The 22,444-nt window shown below is 39.8% G+C and overlaps 1 protein-coding gene across 1 annotated transcript in view; it reads left to right on the forward strand.

Annotated features, from left to right (window-relative positions):
- The first annotated feature begins 7,156 nt into the window (after positions 1–7,156).
- Positions 7,157–22,444, forward strand: part of LOC126092405 (cohesin subunit SA-2-like) — a 192,768-nt gene continuing 177,480 nt past the window's right edge. Inside the window, exons 1-3 of the mRNA XM_049907978.1 lie at positions 7,157–7,170; positions 11,915–12,068; positions 20,144–20,292. Coding sequence (XP_049763935.1) covers positions 7,157–7,170; positions 11,915–12,068; positions 20,144–20,292 — 317 coding nt within the window. The remainder of the gene's footprint in view (positions 7,171–11,914; positions 12,069–20,143; positions 20,293–22,444) is intronic.

Below are 22,444 nucleotides of genomic sequence, written 5' to 3' on the forward strand. Positions count from 1 at the left end.
AATGACGTCAGTTTCGGTGGGCAAAGGGGCCACACTATTGGGCCTCCATGTCAAATCTGTCTGTTGGTGAAGCTGTCATTCAAGTGGCCACATACTACATTCTCGAACTATGCTGAAGCGCTAACCTGCTAGAAGTACATGGTGCACTGGATGTCCAGAGGTGCCCTGTCCAACAAGCTTGGTAAGAAATTTCACAGCAGTACAGGGTAATTGGGAGAATCATCATGCATAGGTATGAAGTGCATACCTATGACATGGTTATCAGTGAGATGCTCCCCAATGTTGACAGCAAAGAGATGTTGATGGCCTTGAAGATGCAGACATGAAGATGTCCTTTGTCCTAATATGGCTTTTTCTGATATCAAGCATGCTGTCCCTGTTGAAGTTTAACTCGTCAGAAAACTGTATACATCATAGGAAGTGGGAATCCTGCCTGCTTTGTGAGCAGCCATTAGCAACAGTTGACACAATGAGAAAAGTCTTCCTCAGTCATTGCATGAGCCCTCTGGAGTACGAAGGGATGAAGGCGCTCATTGTGCTGAACATGCTACACAGCTGTGTGGTTCACACCTGTGATATGTGCTACAGCTCAGTGGTCCTAGAAGTCTTCTCTGAAAAACTGTCTTTAAATTTTAGTGTATGTTCTGTCCACAGTCATCCAACATGGTGACATTTAGGACTTAAGCTGCCCATTTTACGTAACCACCTCTCCAGTCTTATGAACATAGTGTGGGCTGGGTGATGCCCACTGGGGTAACATTCTTCATAGAGCCCACATGCTTCTCTTGTATTACTTTGTGCTCATCCATATAAAAGAAGCATATCGATGTACCCTGCTGTTTTGTACAACAACCATTATTCATTCCTGTTTTACAGAAGCCATGCGAGTGACTGAACTACGTACAGTATGAAATTATGTGACACTAGATAGTATGGCACTGTATTGGTTTCAATGTAAAGCTGTGGAGTGCTGTGTGTGCCATGTACATATGAAGCAGTACCATTGGTAAACACTCTAACCTCACATTACTCACAGAAACCCTTTGTTGCTTGCCAGTGTTGGTTTATTTACCTACAGTACTGTTTTGGAAGCTCTTGTGCATCTAGTCTCAATCTTACTGCAATGTATATTGTCTCCCTTACTCCTTGCCTAGCTTGTGTGGTCCAGACTACCTGCATCTTCCTCCACATTTCAATATGATATTCTCACAAGGTATCCATATCCCAACCACCACACTTTGTAACACACATTCTGATAAACCCTATATGTTACAGCCATAATGATAGGTATCACTGATGTTTTCTATCGTGTTGGCCATTGCTTTTTGGCTACATGGGCGACATGGACTCGCCACGAGTGTTTTACAGCTGTTTCAAGAGCTATTGCCAAAACAGTTTGTCATCTCTGTTGTGACCAGGAGAACACCCTTACAAATTTTAAAAGGCAACAGGGATCTGTAAGTGGCTCTGTCTTCTGCGATCTGGTACTTGACCCATTATTAGGAAAGCTGCACCTTGAGAAAGCAGTTGTAGGAATAGTAGCTTATGCCAGTGATGTGATGTTTCTTTTGAAGACAATTTCCAGAAGTAACTGGGAGAAGGATGTTACACAGTCCTTCAGAAAATACATTACTGGTGCCAGGGAGTTAAATTGTCTGTTGTGCTTGAAAAGACATGTTATTAAAATGGAACATTTTAAGGATCCCAATCATCTAATTAAGCTAAAGGTCCACAAAGAGAAATACTGTCATCAGATACCTGGGCATATTTTTGGATCCGTGATAAAATTATAGTGCAAATATTGAAGAAATGAGTAGTAGAGGCAGGAATATGATGAACAAAATTTTTAGTCTACCCAGTTATGTTATTAGTTGAATTGCTAGTTAATAATTGTATCATAATTTTATTCTGACTGTGATAATAGGATACTGTGCAGGTGCTTTGGTGCACAGGCTTTTGTTTGTAGTGCCAGACTGTGTAGTTAACAGGCCAAAATATGGAATAGTTCTTCAGTTAACAGGATATTTTGGTTCAGTGTCAATTTAGGCATTGCAAGCAATACTTGAGATATGTTCAGCTCAATCTCCAGATGCAAAAAAAAAGGCAACACTGTATTGACTGAAGAGAAAAGAATATGATGTGCGATATGCAACAAAAATATGGCCCACAAGAAAGCAACAAATTCACATGCAGCTCCTCCTGTGGCAGAAACGATTGGATGCTGTCCAGACAGTAAGATGAAGTACCTGTATCCTTCAAGAGGCCGGACACACTTTTCAACAGGTCATTTGACCTTATGCCACCTACTGGCATCAAATTGGGTGAAGAGAAACTCCAGATTTGCCTGTGGCAAAGAAGTCATGTGAGCACAATGATCATAACCCCCTCCCCCCCCCCCCCCCCCCCCCCACCTTTGAAGGTAATCACTAGTCAGCACTTGCTCTTTAATGGTTTTACTCTTGTCACCGATAGCACTTATAACTCTTGCACCATCCTCTGGAAGACTGGGTAATTTGGTGTTTCTATTTAACATTTGTTCATACTGTTTCTGGGATATAGCACATGCTTTGCTTCATGTGTGTGTCAAATTCATTCCAGACATCTTGATTTTTCACATAGACAATATGGTTTCTTTGGACACTGACTCATTTTTTTTCTATTAGGTCTCATCCCAGCTGTCCATGACTGTTATGTTTAATAAGATTATTTTTGGTCCTTGTAGGTCTCCTTCTCAACCGGACCTGATCTGGAACAGGTTTAATTTCCCAGATTGCCTATCCTCCTCCTCTTGTATTTCATTACTCACTCATATGTCCTCCTACCTCACATTTTTCTTGGATCATCTTCTCTCCTCTGATCACGCTAATATTGGTGGGCATTTCCGTCCTTCCTATACTGATGATTTTGAGTTTGCCCATTTGATTGTTTTCCTGTGAGTGAATGGATTCTAACTGTTCCAGCACTTCAGTTGATGGATCTCTGTTATTAGTCACTCCCATATGGGTTTTCCTGCATTCTCTGATCCAGTCTTCTCTTCATTGCAGGTATCATTTTGTCATCATTTAATGGTTGCTCTGCGGTTCCATTCAGCTCCCAAAAATTCTCAGCAAATAATTCCCACAATTTACTCTTCGGTATGTTAAGACATTTGTGGTGTAGTAAATCTTCAAGTGTTGTACACTGGTGACTCTTGGATCAGTACTTCTTGAATGATGACACTTCAAATTGATTGGAATTATTAGCTTCTTCTTTCTTCTTATCTCCCCAAGGGAAAGTTTCATCTTCCAACTGTCTGTTGCAAACTGGATTTTTCATTGAAGTGTGTTGCGGTAACGGATTTTAACCACTTGGTAAGTAACAGTATGTGCAATTTCCATTTCAATTTATACAGGGTGACAGTTATTGAACTATATGAAATAAAATAGTCATAAATTCTGAACAGTTTTCGGTAGGACATCCAAACTGCACGTTTGGGTGTGGGGTATGATTGGAATTAGTATGCGCATGTGCAGGTACCTTGTTGTCGGCCATATGCAAGTGAAAATCTCACAGTACAGTGGGCCTAAACATATAGCTCTTATGAAGGCTTACTATGTGAGCAATAACAGTCCAACTGTGGCTCAAAGGAAGTTTGCAACAGAGTTCAAACTCGAGAAACTGGTCCAAGTCTGCTAACAATTAAGAATTTGATTCACGAGTTTGAGAGAACAGGTAGTGTTCATGATAACAGTGTTGGCAAAGTCGATTGTCCAAAAAGGGTGAAAACGCCTGAAAACATCAAGAATACACACACTGATTTCCTGGGGCTGCTTTGAAACACAATCACATGAGCTGCACAACGGGTGGGAATCAACCAAGATACTCTGTGACAAATTGTTGTTGAAGGTGTGTATCTTTTGCCATACAAAATTCGAACCCATCAGTCGTTAAGCCCCAGGGCCATGGAACAGTGGTTTGTGTTTCGCTAACACTATTGTCAACAGAATTGACGAACAGGGCTTTGTTGTGAATATGGTTTGGTTTAATGACAAAGCCCACTTTCATTTTGATGGGCTCGTCAATAAGCAAAATTAGTGCATTTTGTGGACTGAGAATCTGCGTTTCGCGTTCAAGAAGTCTCTTCACCCTCAGAGGGTGACTCTGTGAAATGGCAATGTCCAGTCACAGAATAATCAGTGTGATGTTCGTTGATGGCATAGTGACTGCTGAACGGCACGTGAAGGTTTTGGAAGATGATCTCGTCCCCATTATCCGAAGTGACCCAGATTTCGACAAGATGTGGTTCGTGCGAGATGGAGCTCAACCCTATCGAAGCAGGAGAGTGTCTGATGTCCTGGAGGAGCACTTTGGGGACCGCGTTCTGGGATGGGCCTCGATTGGCTGCCTTGATCTCTGGATGTGAACACATGCAATTCTTTTTTTGTGAAAGACAAAGTGTACTGCAGCAACCCCAAAAACATTGCTGACCTGAAAACAGCTATTCAGGAGGTCATCAACAGCATCGATGTTCTGACACTTCCGTGGGTCATCAGAATTTCGCTATTCGTCTGCACCACATCATCTCGAATGATGGCAGGCATACCAAGCATGTCATAACTTAAATCCGAATATCCGTAGTGACGTTTACATGTTGTATAAGTGTGTGCATGCCATAGTTTTTAACAATTTTTTTTCATTTAGTTCAATAATTGTCACCCTGTATGTTTGTCCTGTGTCAAACTGGGTATAAGTGTTATCATTAGTCACTATAACATTACATTACCTTCCCTCACTTTCAAAGTTGCATTGTTAATTTTCGTATCGATCTCATCAGTTTTATTCCTTTATTGTTGTATCCTTTCTAGCAAGTGGCTGATCTCTTACGTGACCTGTTGAACGTCCTTTTTTCACTGTACTGCCGTTTCTTCCGTCAAATTCTCAGCCAGTTCAGTTTCATTTTCTTTCCAGTCCTTTGATAGCAATGCTGTACTCTTGTTGCACCTCTGCGACATTTCTAGTTTGCTGATCATGCTGTTTTTCATCTTCTTGGATCTTCTCTTGTAGTTTAAGTTAAACTTTGATAACATGTTTCTTGGCCTTTCCTATTACTGCCGCTCTCACTCTGTTCACATTGTCTTGAAGTTTGGCCAGATTATACTGCATTTGGCATCCCTTTCTTTCTGGCCTCTCTTACAATTTTCGTGAACTTGGGTAATTGTCTCCTTTAATTTTGTATTTGTTTCGACCAGTACCTGGGGCACTTTCTCCGTGTTTTCTTTGTTTCCTGTGATATTTTCTTTTTTTTTTTTTTTTTTTTTATTCTTGTAATATTTTTGCTATGTTCTCTATGTTTTCTTGTGATATTTTCTCAATGCTTTGTTTGTTTATTTCTTTGGATGATTTTGAGTCTTCTTGGGATATGTGAACCATTAAAAAAATTGTTCAAATGGCTCTGAGCACTATGGGACTTAACATCTATGGTCATCAGTCCCCTAGAACTTAGAACTACTTAAACCTAACTAACCTAAGGACAGCACACGACACCCAGTCATCACGAGGCAGAGAAAATCCCTGACCCCGCCGGGAATCGAACCCGGGCGCGGGAAGCGAGAACGCTACCGCACAACCACGAGCTGCGGACTTGTGAACCATTAACTTTTCCATAATTGATTGCAGCCTTTCCTCTTCTATGCCTGGTTTATCCCTCATTGTATTTATTAGTATCTCGCGGTAACTAGTTGAATGGCCAAAACCACTGAGTCTGGAATCATCTCTATATGCCTGCATTATGACCATTTGACCAGATACTACATCTCAATCTCATGCTTTGGTTCTGAAGACATCTTGACTATTCAGAATATTGTGGCAAGTATTATCAAAGAACCTGTTAGTAACCCACACAACCCCTACTGATTAACAGCTAATTAAGTAAGCACTAGTTGTCCTTTTTCGGTTGATCCAAATTAACAGAACAACTTTCACAACAGAAAGCAGAAGTCCTCTTACACCTACGAAAATCACACACATCGACATTCAGTCATAAATTTTCACAGAGTGCTTAAAGAAGAGACATACTATAAATCAATCAACAAATAAACTTGTAAATTGCAATAAGTAGTGCATTTGAATTATTGCTGTTTGCTTTTGTCAGTGGTTAGTTGTATAAACATGCACTAAATAGCATACTATACTTCAAATCAAAAATGCAAAATACAACTCTAAATCATATATAATCTCTGAAAGCTGGATAATGTGGGTTTTTGTTGTGTTAGCTGATCGTCCTCTTTCACAAACACACCTGTACACCTCCTGATGTTTTGACGTTAGGTTGGGGGGGTTTGCAGTTTGTGTTTCTCTGGTTGCATTGCATCGGCACTGCTCATAATTCTGCTCTCGGTCACTTGGTGCGTTGGTGTTGCCGTAATTTTGTGGTCGCCTACTGGACAGAGCTGCCACTGCTTGGTGGTGTGATGGCTCAAGTTTGCTGATCTGCTATTTGACAGAGCTGTCATTGCTTGATGTTACCAGTTTGGCTACCATGTGTTGTTGTTGCTGCTGTGTAGAAATTGTGCCCATAGATGGAGATATTGGCATATCGGTATGTGGTGTTACCAATCCTACGATGCTAAGTCGCTGCAGTTGGACAGTTCATTGCGACACCCTTTTGTCATCAATGTTCCTTGTGTGGCATGGTTCCAGTGACATGTAAAATCACTTTGCTACTCCATGTTCTTTGTCACTGTACCACCTGTCTGTATGAAATCACTCAATAACTGTGTGATGTTTCAATTTACATATGCATTCAAGTTTGTGGGTCCATGTGAAAGACAAATTTTGAGCTTAAATTAACTAGAAAACACTCTCATGATGAATTCTTGGTCCATTTATTTGTGTTAATGTTCAGTCCTGTTTTTTGTTAATATCTGAATATTACTGCTAGTCGAGCAGATTTTAACGTTTACACTTTTAAACGCAGTTCATTTTACACTACTACTACTGCACAGTATGGTGAAAACAAGTTTTACACACAGTATAAAAGCTGTATATCCCATATAGTATTGCTTTTAGTTCAAATTTTATTGTTCTCTTCTGCAATTTTTGAGTTTCAAAATTGTCATATCACGTTGGCCAGGGATTAGCACACACATCATTTGATCCAAAGACACAGGTCCTAGTCATGGCAGCTGCAAGGTAATACTCTTGTTCAATCTGATTGTTAAAAGATTTATGACTAGTTCAGTAGATTAACTTTTGAGTTTAATGTCTAGTCTAATGGCTAAGTATGATCAGTTTCTTGTCATGGAAGAAGTTACAATATAAAGTAATATAATATTTTTAAATGCAATAGAGACAGAAACCTTCTTTATCATATATGTATCATATGTATCTAGAACACAGGGCAAATACGTCAAAATATTGAGAGATGATATTCTGGGGATGCACACAAGTGATCGACACTATGATCTATTGGCCAGCATGGTTGACTCGAACACCATTAAGCAGCACTCTGTATTTTAATATTCACTTTTAGTAAAACAAAAACATTCTTCTCATGATAAGTACAGTTATTAGGTATTCTCTATTTACTGAGGGTCTATCCATGGTGAGGGTACCACACTCAACTGCAGCAGCTGCTGCTTCTGGTTCTGCTTTATTTTTTTTTTTTCTATATTTGCTCAATAATCAATCTTCGTACCTGCATATGACCTGTGTTAGTGCATAATGAATAATTGTGAGTAAGGTATCATGGATCCCTCACACATTGCGCTTATAACTGATACTCTGCATGACATATTTTCATGGAAGTGCCGGGTATCTCGGACATTAATATCGCTATTGATTCCATAAGACTACACAAAATATGTTGCCTTCATGGGTAGGAACTCGAATACCCAGCAGTATGTGCTTGCCAAGGTACCAATACATGCAAAAGCTTCAGTGATCCATGTGCACATTAGTAAGTCACCATAATTGTGGCCTTCATCAGTGGAGGAACTGCACTGGAAAAGAGTACTCCTAAATATGTATGAAAGGCCTCCAAATGTACTGACTACAATCAGGGAAGACCACCAGGGCCTTGCACTGCAATTACGCCAAATAGCTGGAAAAGAGAAGTGAGGGTTTATGTCTTCTGTTTGTGTCAAATCTGGCCAGGTGGAAATACTTTGAGGAGGAGGTTGTTGGTCATTGGTATTTTGCTCTACAATGCACAACAACATTGAGGAATGGAGTTGGAAATGCTGGACTTATCCTACAGCAGTCAGATAACATCCAAGTTTCTCACCCACGACAATATAGCCAGCTCCCTCACCAGTTTGAATACTGTGTACAGAAATACGCATTTGGAGAAAGAGGACAACACACTGGTATGCTTACACTGTGCCTTAGGTATATCATACGCTCCTGTAATGAAAGAAAACAACAGTTCACCTTTCAGTTTGCCAAAGCAGTTCATTCTTCCCATACAGAGATTTTAATGATTTTCTCAGCCACCAAAGTGAGGAAACTAAAGTTGACCATTTAAGGAGATAAAGCGTTAGTGATGAAAATCATTAGTGGGTGACAATTTCGAAAATTTCTGGAAGTAACATTACCACCATCAACAACAATGAATTTGTCGAGGCACCGCTAGCAATGACAAAACAAGAACTTTGAATTTGTCAGTTTTTGAGAATTCTGTTGTAACATCATCTTTGGACGAGATGTATTGCAAGCAGTCACAAACTGTGGAAAGTTGAAGATCCTTATTGAATAAGCTACTCCAGTAAGTTTGCACATCATTTGCTCGGGCCAGGTGTCTGCCATTAAAAATGTACTTATCTCCCTGTTATCAATGAGACAGAAAACAAAGCTATATGCCAGTGACACTCATAATCATCATGAGCAGACAAAGAGAGCTCTGAGACCTCAGTTGTAATTAAAAGCTACAACTCCTCCCTAAATGTATGCATAGGGACAGCAAAACTAGTCCTAGCAGGCCAGCTCAATATTGTTAATAAAGAATCTTGCTCCACCGCCTTTGAATGGTTGATGGACAGTCTGTTTCACCTCAAAGGGATAAGAAGTCTTTGCCATCTTTAAGACACTGTTGTTTTCTTGAAGATGTTTGAAAAGAATCTAAGCCACGTGAGAAGTGTACTGAAGTGTATCCATGATGCAGGTCTTTGCCTGAATCCCGGAAAGTGCTTCTCATTGCTCAAGAAATAAAAATCTTGGGGCACCAAGTTAACAGAAATGGTCTGTCCTAATCCAGTAGAAGTAAGAGCCCTATAAGATTTTCCAGCTCCTAAGTACGTTTACGATGTAAGAGACATTTTTTGTAATGTGGTCCTACTGCAGGTCCTTCATAAAGGATCTCAATTGGAAGGCATGGCTGCTACAAGACATGGTGCTAGGAGGTGCCAGATTTTCTTGGAATATTGTCCAAGAAAGATATTGCTGTGTCCTTACGAAGGTTCAGACATAATCTCCACTCATAGCACTTCCTGATGAAAATGCTAAGATGGAACTACACTACTAGCTATTAAAATTGCTACACCACGAAGATGACGTGCTACAGACGCAAAATTTAACCGACAGGAAGAAGATGCTGTGATATGCAAATGATTAGCTTTTCAGAGCATTCACACAAGGTTGGCACCAGTGGCAACACCTACAACGTGCGGACATGAGTAAAGTTTCCAACCGATTTCTCTTTTACAAACAGCAGTTGACCGGTGTTGCCTGGTGAAACGTTGTTGTGATGCCTCATGTAAGGAGGAGAAATGCGTACCATCACGATTCCAACTTTGATAAAGGTTGGATTATAGCCTATTGCGATTGCAGTTTATCGTATCGCGACATTGCTGCTTGTTTTGGTCGAGATCCAATGACTGTTAGCAGAGTAGGGAATCGATGGGTTCAGGAGGGTAATACGGAACGCAGTATTGGATCCCAACGGCCTCGTACCACTAGCAGTCGAGTTGAAAGGCATCTTATCCGCATGGCTGTAACGGATCGTGTAGCCACATCTTGATCCCTGAGTCAACAGATGGGGATATTTGCAAGACAACAACCATCTGCATGAACAGTTCGACGATGTTTGAAGCAGCATGGACTATCAGCTCGGAGACCATGGCTGCGGTTACCCTTGAAACTGCATCACAGACAGGAGTGCCTGCAATGGTGTACTCGACGACGAACCTGGGTTCACGAATGGCAAAACGTCATTTTTTCGGATAAATCCAGGTTCTATTTACAGCATCATGATGGTTGCATCCGTGTTTGACGACATTGCGGTGAACGCACATTGGAAGCGTGTATTCGTCATCGCCATACTGGCGTGTCACCCGGCGTGATGGTATGGGGTGCCATTGGTTACACGTCTCAGTCACCTCTTGTTTGCATTGACGGCACTTTGAACAGAGGAGGTTACATTTCAGATGTGTGGCTCTACCCTTCATTCGATTCCTGCGAAACCCTACATTTCAGCAGGATAATGCACGACCGCCTGTTGCAGGTCCTGTACGTGCGTTTCTGGATACAGAAAATGTTCTACTGCTGCCCTGGCCAGCACATTCTCCAGATCTCTCACCAATTGAAAATGTCTGGTCAATGGTGGCCAAGCAACTGACTCGTCACAATACGCCAGTCACTACTATTGACGAACTGTGGTATCGTGTTGAAGCTGCATGGGCAGCTGTACCTGTATACACCATCCAAGCTCTGTTTGATTTAATGCCCAGGTGTATCAAGGCCATTATTACGGCCAGAGGTTGTTGTTGTGGGTACTGATTTCTCAGGATCTATGCACCCAAATTGTGTTAAAATCTAATTACATGTCAGTTCTAGTATAATATATTTGTCCAATGAATACCCATTTATCATCTGTATTTCTTCTTGGTGTAGTAATTTTAATGGCCAGTAGTGTACACACTGATGGGTAGTGGCTACATGATAGGTGCAGTTCTGATGCAAATTTTGGAAGAGGCTGATAGACTTATCACTTACTCTTCTGGTATACTCTGCAAGTCTGATTGATGAGAAAAAATGCGTTAGAGTTGTTCAGACAATCAGTTATTTGTGCTGTCTGAATGCTGAAACATTCATCAGGACAATTTGGCAAGATGAGCACAAAGCTTCAAGCATATGATGACACAGTAGTATACAAAAATGGATACAAACACAAGGATGCCAACTACCTTTCATGGAACACATTAGGGGAAAATCCTAGTGGTGGAGAGATCCCAATCATTGCTGCACTAATAAACATTTTAGCTGAACAAAGTGAAGGCTTTCATGGCCAGTTGTTGACAAACTGCCTATTTGCTTCTGTCTCGGGTTCTTCAACCGAAGCAAATAGGCAGTTTGAGCAAAGGTATTCAGACATTACTGTAGACTGGGAGAAATTGTCAAAGGAGAATACAGTGCATAAGGAGAAATCTTCTGAAGTACTTCTCCATCTAAGAACCTCATTCTCATGTAAAAATTTCAGTAAATATGTTCATTGTCAGAAATATGATTACTTTCTGTTGTTCCATGAAATAAGAATATGGAAGCACGTTAATGTTTACTTAATTTTACTTTCTTGTTCATAGAACAATTTTCTTATGCAATACATTGTCATTTCATCCACCACAGTAAATTTTTTAGGCTGTAATAAGTTGTGTGTTGTGTTAAGAAAGAATGAGAGAGAAATGTTTTTCTTGTCTTTTCTTCTCTCTCTCTCTCTCTCTCTCTCTCTCTCTCTCTCTCTCTCTCTCTCTCTGTGCATTTTTTTCATGAAGTAAATTTAATATTGTTTTGTAGAAATATGAATTTATTGTGTGGAACACTGAGCAGTTCTACTTAATTGGGACATGCTGTTTCGTGTATTATGTTTACAGTCATTTTAAAAATAATAATAAATTAATCTAATACCTTCTGTGTTTTTTCTCGTGACTTTCTGTGTTTGCAGGGATTGTTCAAGTAAGATCAGACTTTTCTGTTGTGAAAAACTGAAGTCCTGGGTGGAAGAATATCCAGAAATTTTTGTCTCTGGTGAATATCTGGAAATAATTTATGTTTTGATGCATGATTCTCTGAAGAGTATTAGAATGTGCAGTTTAAAGGTAATACTATACTTCAGTTTTCCCAACAGTACATTCTAATAGTACTCTAATGAAACAAGACTTAGTTAACTAACTTAACAACTTTTGACTCAAGGAACTCATTGTAATGAAGCTATGTCTGTGTGAGAACACACGTCACTCAACGTGATGCTTCTGCTTTATCTACAGTAGGGTACAGAACATAGTAATTTAGACTAGATCAACAGATGAACCAGACAAAATACACAGATTGAATCTTGCATTCAGCAGCTCAGAGTGCATTATTTATAACCATTTTGACCAACTAAAACTGTGTTCTAACTAGGACTCAAACCCACATCCTTGTTTTGGCATGCCTAGATAATTCAGCCTCTACAAAGATTGCCTATGAAGAGCTGAGGTTCAGGTCCCAGTTTTGACTTTAACACTGTTTTAAACTGTCAAGAAGTTACAAGCAAACTTTGTCCCACAGTGCTGCAAGTACCTATTGTAATGTCTGCTCATTTAAGGTGTATTGTATTGTATTGTATTGTATATTTATTGGTCCTGTGAATCATACACTGTACAGGGGTACATAATGATATAGGAGAAGTCAAATAATTTTCAATAAAGTTTAACAGAAAAAACTGTTGTATGGTTTTCAGTATATAGCAATATAACTGTAACATATGGGAATAACATTTCACAAATAAATTTTACACGCACACATTTCATACTTTTGGCCTTGATTATACAGACACACACATATATGTAATAGACCACATAAATACACAGATTAATCTACATGTACACATTTCTTATTTTGGCCTTAATTGTATAAACTATTTAAATTTTTCACATATTTACATTGTAGTTAAAAACTGATCAACACTATAGTAGCAATTCTGTAGCAGGTAGTCACTCATTGCAGTTTGATCATGTGTATTGCCAAACAATTCAGAACATGATAGTAAGTTTTCCATGGATGTAATTAATACAGGCCACATTACGTATGAACCCCAAGGAAGATTATGGCTTAGCATGGACAAGAACATTTTCAGAGTAGTCAGTTCAAAGAAGTTGCTAGAATATTTAGTTTGAAACACAGGACAGGTCCTGCTAATTCCAGATCCTCATGTTGTAAAATGAAATTGTATTTAAGTAAAATAAGACAAATCATAAATTCACTTGCTTCTGATGAACACCATACATGGAACTGTCAAATTGTAAAAGCAAAGATGCCTCTGGAACATGAAGTGGAGCTGAATGTTAAATTTTTTAGCATCATTCAGATATCAAATTTACAGAGAAAGTAAGATGAAATAGATCAAAATGCAGTACAATTTTTCACTACAACACTGTAATATTCAGTGTTGAATTCAAATAATGGATCAGGCAACAGACATGTGAAAAATATTGAAATTTTGGTGAAACTTGTGGAAATTGCCTTTTTTTGAAGGTAATAGATGCAATGATGCAGTGGGGATGGATCATGGTTGCCTCCTAATCATCCCTTATTAACTTTTCAGAATTTCTTAACCTTGAACCTTGGGTCACCATCATTCCCCATATCCCTCAACATGCAAGCTAATTTTACATCTGCAGAAATAACTGCCAAAAAACTGATCTCAGCATTACAATCCTACCTGCTGACAAAGGCCCCACCACTGTTGCTTTGAACCACGAAGATTACCTGGCAGGAGTAGTCTGCCAGCTGTCAGATTCATCCACTTACACCCTGCCACAGTGACCCCATTCCAGAAACCCAGCAGGATCTCCAGTCTCCCCCTAAATCTGTAGGCCCATCTCAGAAACTCTCCCCAGAGTCTGTCTGTCTCTCTCTCTCTCTCTCTCTCTCTCTCTCTCTCTCATCCTAAAGTCCGTAAACCCAACTACCCAGGATGCCCCATTGTGGCCAATTACTACGTCACCACTGTGAGAATCTTGGCTCTTGTACACCAACACCTTCAGCCTGTTATATGCAACCTACCCTCCTCTATAAAAGAGGCCAACCATTTCCTCCACCTGCACTCAACAATTCTTGGTCCTTCACCATAAGGTGCCTTGCTCGCCACTGTTGATGCCACCTCTTTTTATACTAAGATCCCTTGATGCCCATGGCCTTTCCACTGTTGAACACTTAACTACTTTTCTCATTGCCCAATGGATTCCAAATTTACAGTTCCTTCCTGGTCACCATACCCAGCCATATCCTCACTCAAGATTACTGCTCATTCGAAGAAAACACCTACAAACAAATCCAGGGTATGGCAATGTACACCCACGTAGCACAATCCTATGCCAACCTATTCATGGGTCATCTAGAGGATTCCTTCCTAACCACACAGAACCACATACCCCTCTCCTGGTTCAGGTTCCATATTCATATATTCATGTTCTGGATCGAAGGTGAGGATACCCTATCCACATTCCTCCAGAACCTCAACATCGTCTCCCCTTTTCACTTCACCTGTCCTACTCGTGCCAGCAAGCCACTTTTATCAATGCTGACCTCCATCTCGTAGATGGCTACTTAAGAATCTCTGTCCTGATCAAACCTGATCATACCTCCCAACCACCTGCAATACCTCCACTTTGACAGCTGCCATCCATTCCATACCAAGAAGTTGCTCCCATACAGGCTTGTGACCCATGGCCGTTGAATGTGTAGTGATGAGCAGTCCCTCTTGAAATATATCAAGGGTCTCACTGAGGCCTTCACAGACCATAATTGCCCTCCCAATCTTGTACAGAAGCAGATCTCCCATGCCTTTTCTTTCCAGTCACCCACCACCTCCCAAAGTAGCACTGACCGGCCAAAGAGGAGCATTCCACTTGTGCCCTAATGCCATCCAGGACTGGAGCAACTGCATCACATTTTCCGCCAGGATTTCTGCTACCTTTCACTGTGCCCTGAAGTGAGGAATGTCTTACTTGCTATCTTTCCCACTCCTCCTACAGTGGTATTCCGACACCCAGTGAACTTACACAATATCCTCATGCATTCTTACACGACCCATGCTCCCAACTCCTTTCCTCGTGACTCATATCCCTGTAATTGACCTAGATGCAGCATCTCTATCTTACATCCACACACCACCACCTACTCCGGCCCAGTCACAAGCATCACTTATCCCATTAACACATTGAAACCGATGGATGTACTAGATACGTTCACTATGTTTTAACCACAACATGTGATAGTCGTATGTCATAGGTTCTTCACTTCCAACTTATTTATTTGTGATTTAAACGCGTGTTTTATGTTTGTAAGTGGTGATACTAGTTGTGTGGCTTGTCATAAGTGCAGTGTTAAAGGCTAGCGCGTGCCAGTCTCTTTTGAATGGTGCCAGTGTTAGGTGAATTGCGCACATGCTCTGAATATTGTTGAAGGTTGTTTTGTTCTATGTTGGCTGCTGTGTTGTGCTGTTGCTGCATCCTTCCTGTGTGTAAAAGCGTATAAATAGTGAATATGGCTGATAGTGAATATGCTGATAGAAACAATGGTAGTCAGTATGAGGAAGCTAATGCGCCAGTTTCTGTTAGCTAGGTTTGTCTTTCATTTCAACAACCTGCTTTTCATAATGAATGGTGTCCTTTTGATGCACTCTCTGAATTACTCTGTTTGAAGAAATGAGTGGAATTCAGGTTCCTGTCAATACATTATCAACAGAACTAGACCGTTCATTGTAATTTTTTGATTACAGCTTGTTCTAAAAGTACAGTTAACTAGTGATACTATTTCTGAACTTCGCCGTCAGAACAGAATCAAACCAAAATCTCTATGAAGTGGAGAGTAGTGAGGATGCATGAAATACATCATTTTTTTGCAATCATCTTGCATATGTGTGTTTAAAGAAACCTAAACTTTGGGATTATAGGTTTGAAGACCCTGTGCTTACTTCATTTACATCTCAGCTAATGTCACGAGACAGATTTTTTGCCATATTCAGGATGCTGAATGGGAACAGTAATGCACTATGGATACCTCAACAAGAACCAGGCCCTGACCCTCTGCATAAAATAAAGATGCAGGAAAGTTTTTTATCCAGAACAAAATCTGACTGTGGATGAAGAAATATGTCATCTTCAAGGAAGAATTGGATTCCGTGTTCATATGAGAGACAAACCAGAGAAATATGGGATAAAACTCTATGTTGTCAAACAGATTACATGAGCAGTGCTAAAGTTTATACTGGAGGAAATGTTGACAATTCTGTCAAATCATTGCTGCTAAGGCTGAGTTCCTGTTATTTGGGAAAAGGACATATGATATAAATGGACAGATTTTATACAAGTCCTGCAGTCCTTGAATAACTATGGGAAATAAATACATTGGTAGTTGGGACTGTGATGAAGAACAGGATAGGTTTGCCTAGAGACCTAATAAATCAAAAACTAAAGGAAGGAGAAGTGACATTGTGTCGCAAAGAACACCTCTGCTTGAAATCGCAAGACAAATTTGATGTACACTTGTTGTCAACACAGCATGAGATGAATGCTTTGCATGTCAGTGTAAAATCCAGGAGTGGATATGTTGAGGCAGTAAAGCTAGACGTTGTACTAGACTACAGCTTGTCTAAAACAGGTGTTGACAGAGGAGACCAGCTGAAGAGTTATATCCAAAAAGTGTGTATTAGCAGATTTTATCTGTAAATTAGCAAAGCAATTGGTTCAAAAAGCAGGAGTAAAACTAAAATAAGACATACATTCAGCATCTGGAGTTGCAAGTGCAAACAGACTCACAGCGCCTCATTTTCCTGAGAAACTACCACCAACAGAAAAGAAAACAAATCCAGCTAGAAGATACAAGGTCTGTTGGGAACAAGGGAAAGCTCGGGAAAGGTAGAGAGGAAAGATATCAGATACTACCGTAGGCCATTTAACACAGACCTTCGTGCTACAGAGTGTTTTGAAAGATTTCATACCTGAGAGAAGTTCTCTAATTTGTAAAAATTTTGCCTTTACAAATGTCTGCTTGTGTCTGTGTATATGCGGATGGATATGTGTGTGTGTGCGAGTGTATACCTGTCCCTTTTTCCCCCTAAGGTAAGTCTTTCCGCTCCCGGGATTGGAATGACTCCTTACCCTCTCCCTTAAAACCCATATCCTTTTGTCTTTCCTTCTCCTTCCCTCTTTCCTGACGAGGCAACCGTTGGTTGCGAAAGCTAGATTTTTGTGTGTATGTTTGTGTTTGTTTGTGTGTCTATCGACCTGCCAGCGCTTTTGTTTGGTAAGTCTCATCATCTTTCTTTTTAAATATATATATATATATATATATATATATATATATATATATATATATATATATAATAGAGGGAAACATTCCACGTGGGAAAAATATATTTAAAAAGAAAGATGATGAGACTTACCAAACAAAAGCGCTGGCAGGTCGATAGACACACAAACATACACACAAAATTCTAGCTTTCGCAACCAACGGTTGCCTCGTCAGGAAAGAGGGAAGGAGTAGGAAAGACAAAAGGATATTGGTTTTAAGGGAGAGGGTAAGGAGTCATTCCAATCCCGGGAGCGGAAAGACTTACCTTAGGGGGAAAAAAGGACAGGTATACACTTGCGCGCGCGCACACATATCCATCCACACATACACAGACACAAGCAGACATTGGTAAAGGCAAAGAGTTTGGGCAGAGATGTTAGTCGGGACGGAAGTACAGAGGCAAATGGCTTTTCTAGGTCAGTAAAGGATATGTAAGGAAGTTATTTTTAATTGATTTTTCCTCACAGTTCTGCTGAAGCTCATCTGCCAGCTAATCTGAAATGAGACTTTTTTCATCTCATTTCTTCTAGTTCTGCTTCAGATTCCATTGTCATAGCTCAAGGACTTACTTCATCCACTAGCATTTCTTCTCTTTCTTAGATGTGTTGTTCTCACATGATGATTTCTTTTCCTCTGTCAATTTCTCCAAAATTCCTTTCATCAGTTGACTGTTTCATCTGCATTAGTAATAGATTTCTTTGTTTATCTATTACCAAGCATGATCTTATCCATATGTTGAATAGTTATTTCTTAATGCTTTCACTAATTCAATTTTTATGCCTGTTTCTGTATTCCTACATATGTATTATTTACCTTCATTTCCATAGTCTCTTTGTATTGCTGTATGATGTGTTCTTCATGACTTTTCCTTTATTTATCCCTTTCCAAAATCAAGTTTATTACATTGTCTATCATCAGTGGTTTTCTTTGTCCCCCTCTCCCTTCCCCTCTCCCCTTCCAGATTTTCATCTGAGGTTTTTGTCACAATGTCTTTGACTTTAACCATGATGTTAAGGTGTTACCACTATTGCTTAAGATGTTTGTCCGTTTAGCACATTCTCTTCATGTTATTAATTCCATCTTTTTGTGTTAGTCTTCTTGTTTCTTTTAAAACTTAAATTACACTTTAAGATTGGCACTTCTTTTGCATCTTCTTCTTTTGCTTACGCCATAGTCCCACAGCGATCGTAGGATCGTCGTGGTTACAACGGATTTGGCAGTGTTACTTTATGGATGGCAGGATGCCCTTCCTGCCGCCACCCAGTACCCCCCCCCCCCCCCCCCCCCAAAGTACGGAATCAGTGTACCCCAACTGTCTGCATCTACTGTAAATCGTTAAACAGTGCGGACGTGTTTCAAATGTTTGCGACGTGTGTAACTGAGGCGGAACGTGGGGACTAGCCCGGTATTCACCTAGCGGGATGTGGAAAACCCCCTAAAAACCACATCCAGGCTGGCCAGCACACTGGCCCTCGTCATTAATCTGCTGGGCGGATTCGATCCGGGGCCGGTGCAGCTACTCTAGTCCAGGAAGCAGCCCGTTAGTGCTCTCGGCTACCCTGGTGGGTTACTTTAAGATTGGCACTATCTAGGTCTAATCGTATATGGCTCTAATTTATTTGATTTCTATAACTTCATTTTATTAAAATGAAATCAAATTTGGTGCCTGTTACTGCCATTCACTTTCCATGTCTACCTCATTTTATACTTTTGGAAGTTGTGTTCATCACCAAATCATGTTCTTCACAAAAACTCATGTAATAACACTCTTCTATTATTAGTGATTCCTAATCTAAATCTCTTTGCTGTCTTTTCAGTGTCCCTGCCTTTTAATATCACTCCCTACTACAGCATTAAAACCTCCCATTTGATTGTTATCCTTGTCACTTGTTATTTTTGTTACTTCATCTAAGTTAACATACATTTATTCCGTCTAATATTCATTGTACCCTGAAGTTGAAAAATAGTCTTGTACAATTACTAAGTTGGTAGGCTTAGATGTGAATAATTTATCTATCATTTACAATATAGATGCATTTAACATTATTCACCTCTTTTTTTTCCCCCCAGCAAGATTGCTACTCCAGCTGTGCTTTGTTCTTCTCCTCCACAATGAAGTTTCTGCTCCCCACCCCTACAAGATGTTACACTGTTCACTCTGTTTTGCAACCAGGTTTGAGCCTGACTGTGATGAAATTATTCGACCTTTACTCCTTAACACATTGCATGTAAAACTACACACTGTTGTGCAGAATCCATTCCAACCAACATAAAATGTATAAATGGTGTATGGAATAGTTATGTAGTCATAGTTGATGTTCTTGTACTACACTCTTTTATTTTGCATGGGAGATCCTCACAGTAGTTCAGGATCTTTCATTATAATGTAGTTCTCGCACATCTCATGATATTTTTATCTAGTAATTCTTTGCACAACAGAGTAGTATTCATTTAGATGGTCTCACAGAACGTAGAAAAAATAAATTTGACAAAAGAAGAGTATGTATAAAGATGATATGAAAGTTAGTTTCTGGTAAAACTGGAATTTTCATTACTTTCTCAAAACTTGCAGACTTGTCCTGGGACTTGTACTAAGATGTCCATAACTTAATGGAAAGCTGAGAAAAGATTTACATTATTAAAAGCAATTCATATTAGTATGTAACTAAATGATGTTTCCCATACATAAAATATTATAATTGTCCTATAAAATATGTTTTCCTGTATTAGTATGTAACTAAATGACAGTTCCTATATGTGTATTGACCTTATAAAATATTTTTTCCTGTATAAGAATTCATTGGGATTAATGTAAACCTTTGTTTTGATTTTACAGATTATGGAATCAGTTATTTCAACAGGAGAACCAAAGCAGGAAACACAACATTTTCTCTCGCATAGTAAAGCAAGACTTATTGCAATGACACTAGATGTTTCTCCTGAGATAGCAGTCCAGGCTATCAGAGTTCTTGCTGTAGTAGACGAGTACGTATGGAAAGAAATGAAAGGCTACTAATGTCTTTTTTGAGTTTAGCTGCTCATTTTACATCACCTAACATTTCTTTTAATTAGTGATATTATTGTTGATTGAGTAATGTTCTTCAATTATCTGAAAACATATCTTGGCACACAGTAGCTCTAAATTGTCATAAGAAGTGAGGGAGCCAGTAGAAATCTAATTCCTGCTGTCTTCTTCCACCTTTTTCCAGCCATTAATTGACTTGCACATTGTGTTCTATAAACCACTACATGATAAGAGCCTTCAGGGATGTCAAATGAATGAAAGTTACATTAACCAGGGGAAAGGAGTCATTGCAAGCTAGTTATGTAAAGTGTACTAATTATTGATATTACTATGAGAAGACTTAAATCTCTTCTTCAGAAATGCTTTTCTAGCCATTGCCAGTCTACATTTCAAATCGTCTATACTTCAGCCATCATCAGTATTTTGCTGTCCAAATAACACAACTCATCTACTACTTGGAGTGTCTCGTTACGTAATATGATTCTCTCAGCATCACTAGATTTAATTTTACTATATGCTATTATCCTTGTTTTGCATTTTTTGATGGAATGTATAGACTTAAGTGTTACAAAGTCTTCTCTGAAAGCATTTCCATGGAGTGTATCCATGTATGGAAGTGAAACATGGACGAAGAACAGTTTACACTAGAAGAGAAAAGAAGCTTCTGAAATGTGATGCTACAGAAGAATGCTAAAGAGAAGATGGATGGATCACATAACTAATGAGTAGGTACTGAACAGAACTGGGGAGAACAGAAATGTGTGGCACAGCTCGACTAAAAGAAGGGATTTGTTGATAGGACACATTCTGAGATATCAAGGGATCACCAATTTAGTAATGGAGGTGAGTGTGAGGAGCTAAAATCACAGAGGAGGACCAAGAGATGAATAAAGTAAGCAGATTCAGAGGAGGTAAAGAGGCTTGCTCAGGATTAGTAAGCATGGAGAGCTGCATCAAACCAGTCTTTGGAATGAAGACCACAACAACAACACTATGTGACTTCGGAAAAGCAGTGGACTTTCCTCTCCTTTTTCATTAAAGTAACTACTTTCCTTATACTCTATTAGAACATATATGATGCCAGGAAACTAGTGAAGTCCACAAATGAGAGCAGTGCTTAGAACAGGTGGAAAAACTAAGGAAAGAATGCAATGTGGTGTGATGCATAATAGGACAAGGGAAGCCAGAGGGCTCAGTCCAAAAACAAGGGCAGATTGGTAGCATTTTTAATCCAGGAACGTAAGAAAACATTATAATTACATTCTCCATTTGCGTGGTCATATTGTCCATAGTTGTTTCATAATTATTCAGGATATTTGATTCTTTTGTTGCAACTACAAGAAAATGCATATTCTTGTCATCAGTCACGTTTTGTTTTTCTGAAATATATCTATAGATTGGCTCTCTTTCTAAACTGAAAAACAGTTCATTACAAACAATTTTGATTTCATTCATGTATGGTATTTTATGCGCGGTTTTCTCTCACATAAGGAAAAGCTTTCTTCTTGCACATTTTTGAGTTTTTCATTTGTTTGGCACTGTTGTTGATTTGTAAGTGTAAGAACAGAAAGAAAGTTGGTAGTCTGCATGCCAACTCACTCCCCCCTGCGGGTCCGGGGATTAGAATAGGCCCGAGGTATTCCTGCCTGTCGTAAGAGGCGACTAAAAGGAGTCCCTCCCCCTCAAGGGGGTAGTTAGCGCCTGCGTCCGGAGACGGACGGTTCCACGACTTATATTTTCGGTCATTTTGGTTTTTCGCTTCTTCTGGTTTCTTCCTTCCCGTTGTTGGTTCCTTTCTTTGTTCTTCTCCATCTCACTGTCTTACTCTTTCCCTTGCCTCCTTCTCCTTGCCTTCTTCTCCGTGCCTTCTTCTCCTTGCCTTCTTCTCCTCGCCTTCTTCTCCTCGCCTTCTTCTCCTCGCCTTCTTCTCCTCGCCTTCTCTGGTCTCTGCCTCAGCATTTGAGACAGTCTGTCCTTTCTCTCCCTCTCTCCCTTCTTTTTCCTCTTCTTCCTTCCTCCCTGTGCATGCTTGAAGGCCGACACACACGTTCGCACGCGTAGCTGGTGATGGGGTAATGCGTAATTCCCCGCCGTGGGTAGACAAGTAAGGCA

Source organism: Schistocerca cancellata, chromosome 7 (assembly GCF_023864275.1).
Source record: "Schistocerca cancellata isolate TAMUIC-IGC-003103 chromosome 7, iqSchCanc2.1, whole genome shotgun sequence".
Taxonomy (NCBI): domain Eukaryota; kingdom Metazoa; phylum Arthropoda; class Insecta; order Orthoptera; family Acrididae; genus Schistocerca; species Schistocerca cancellata.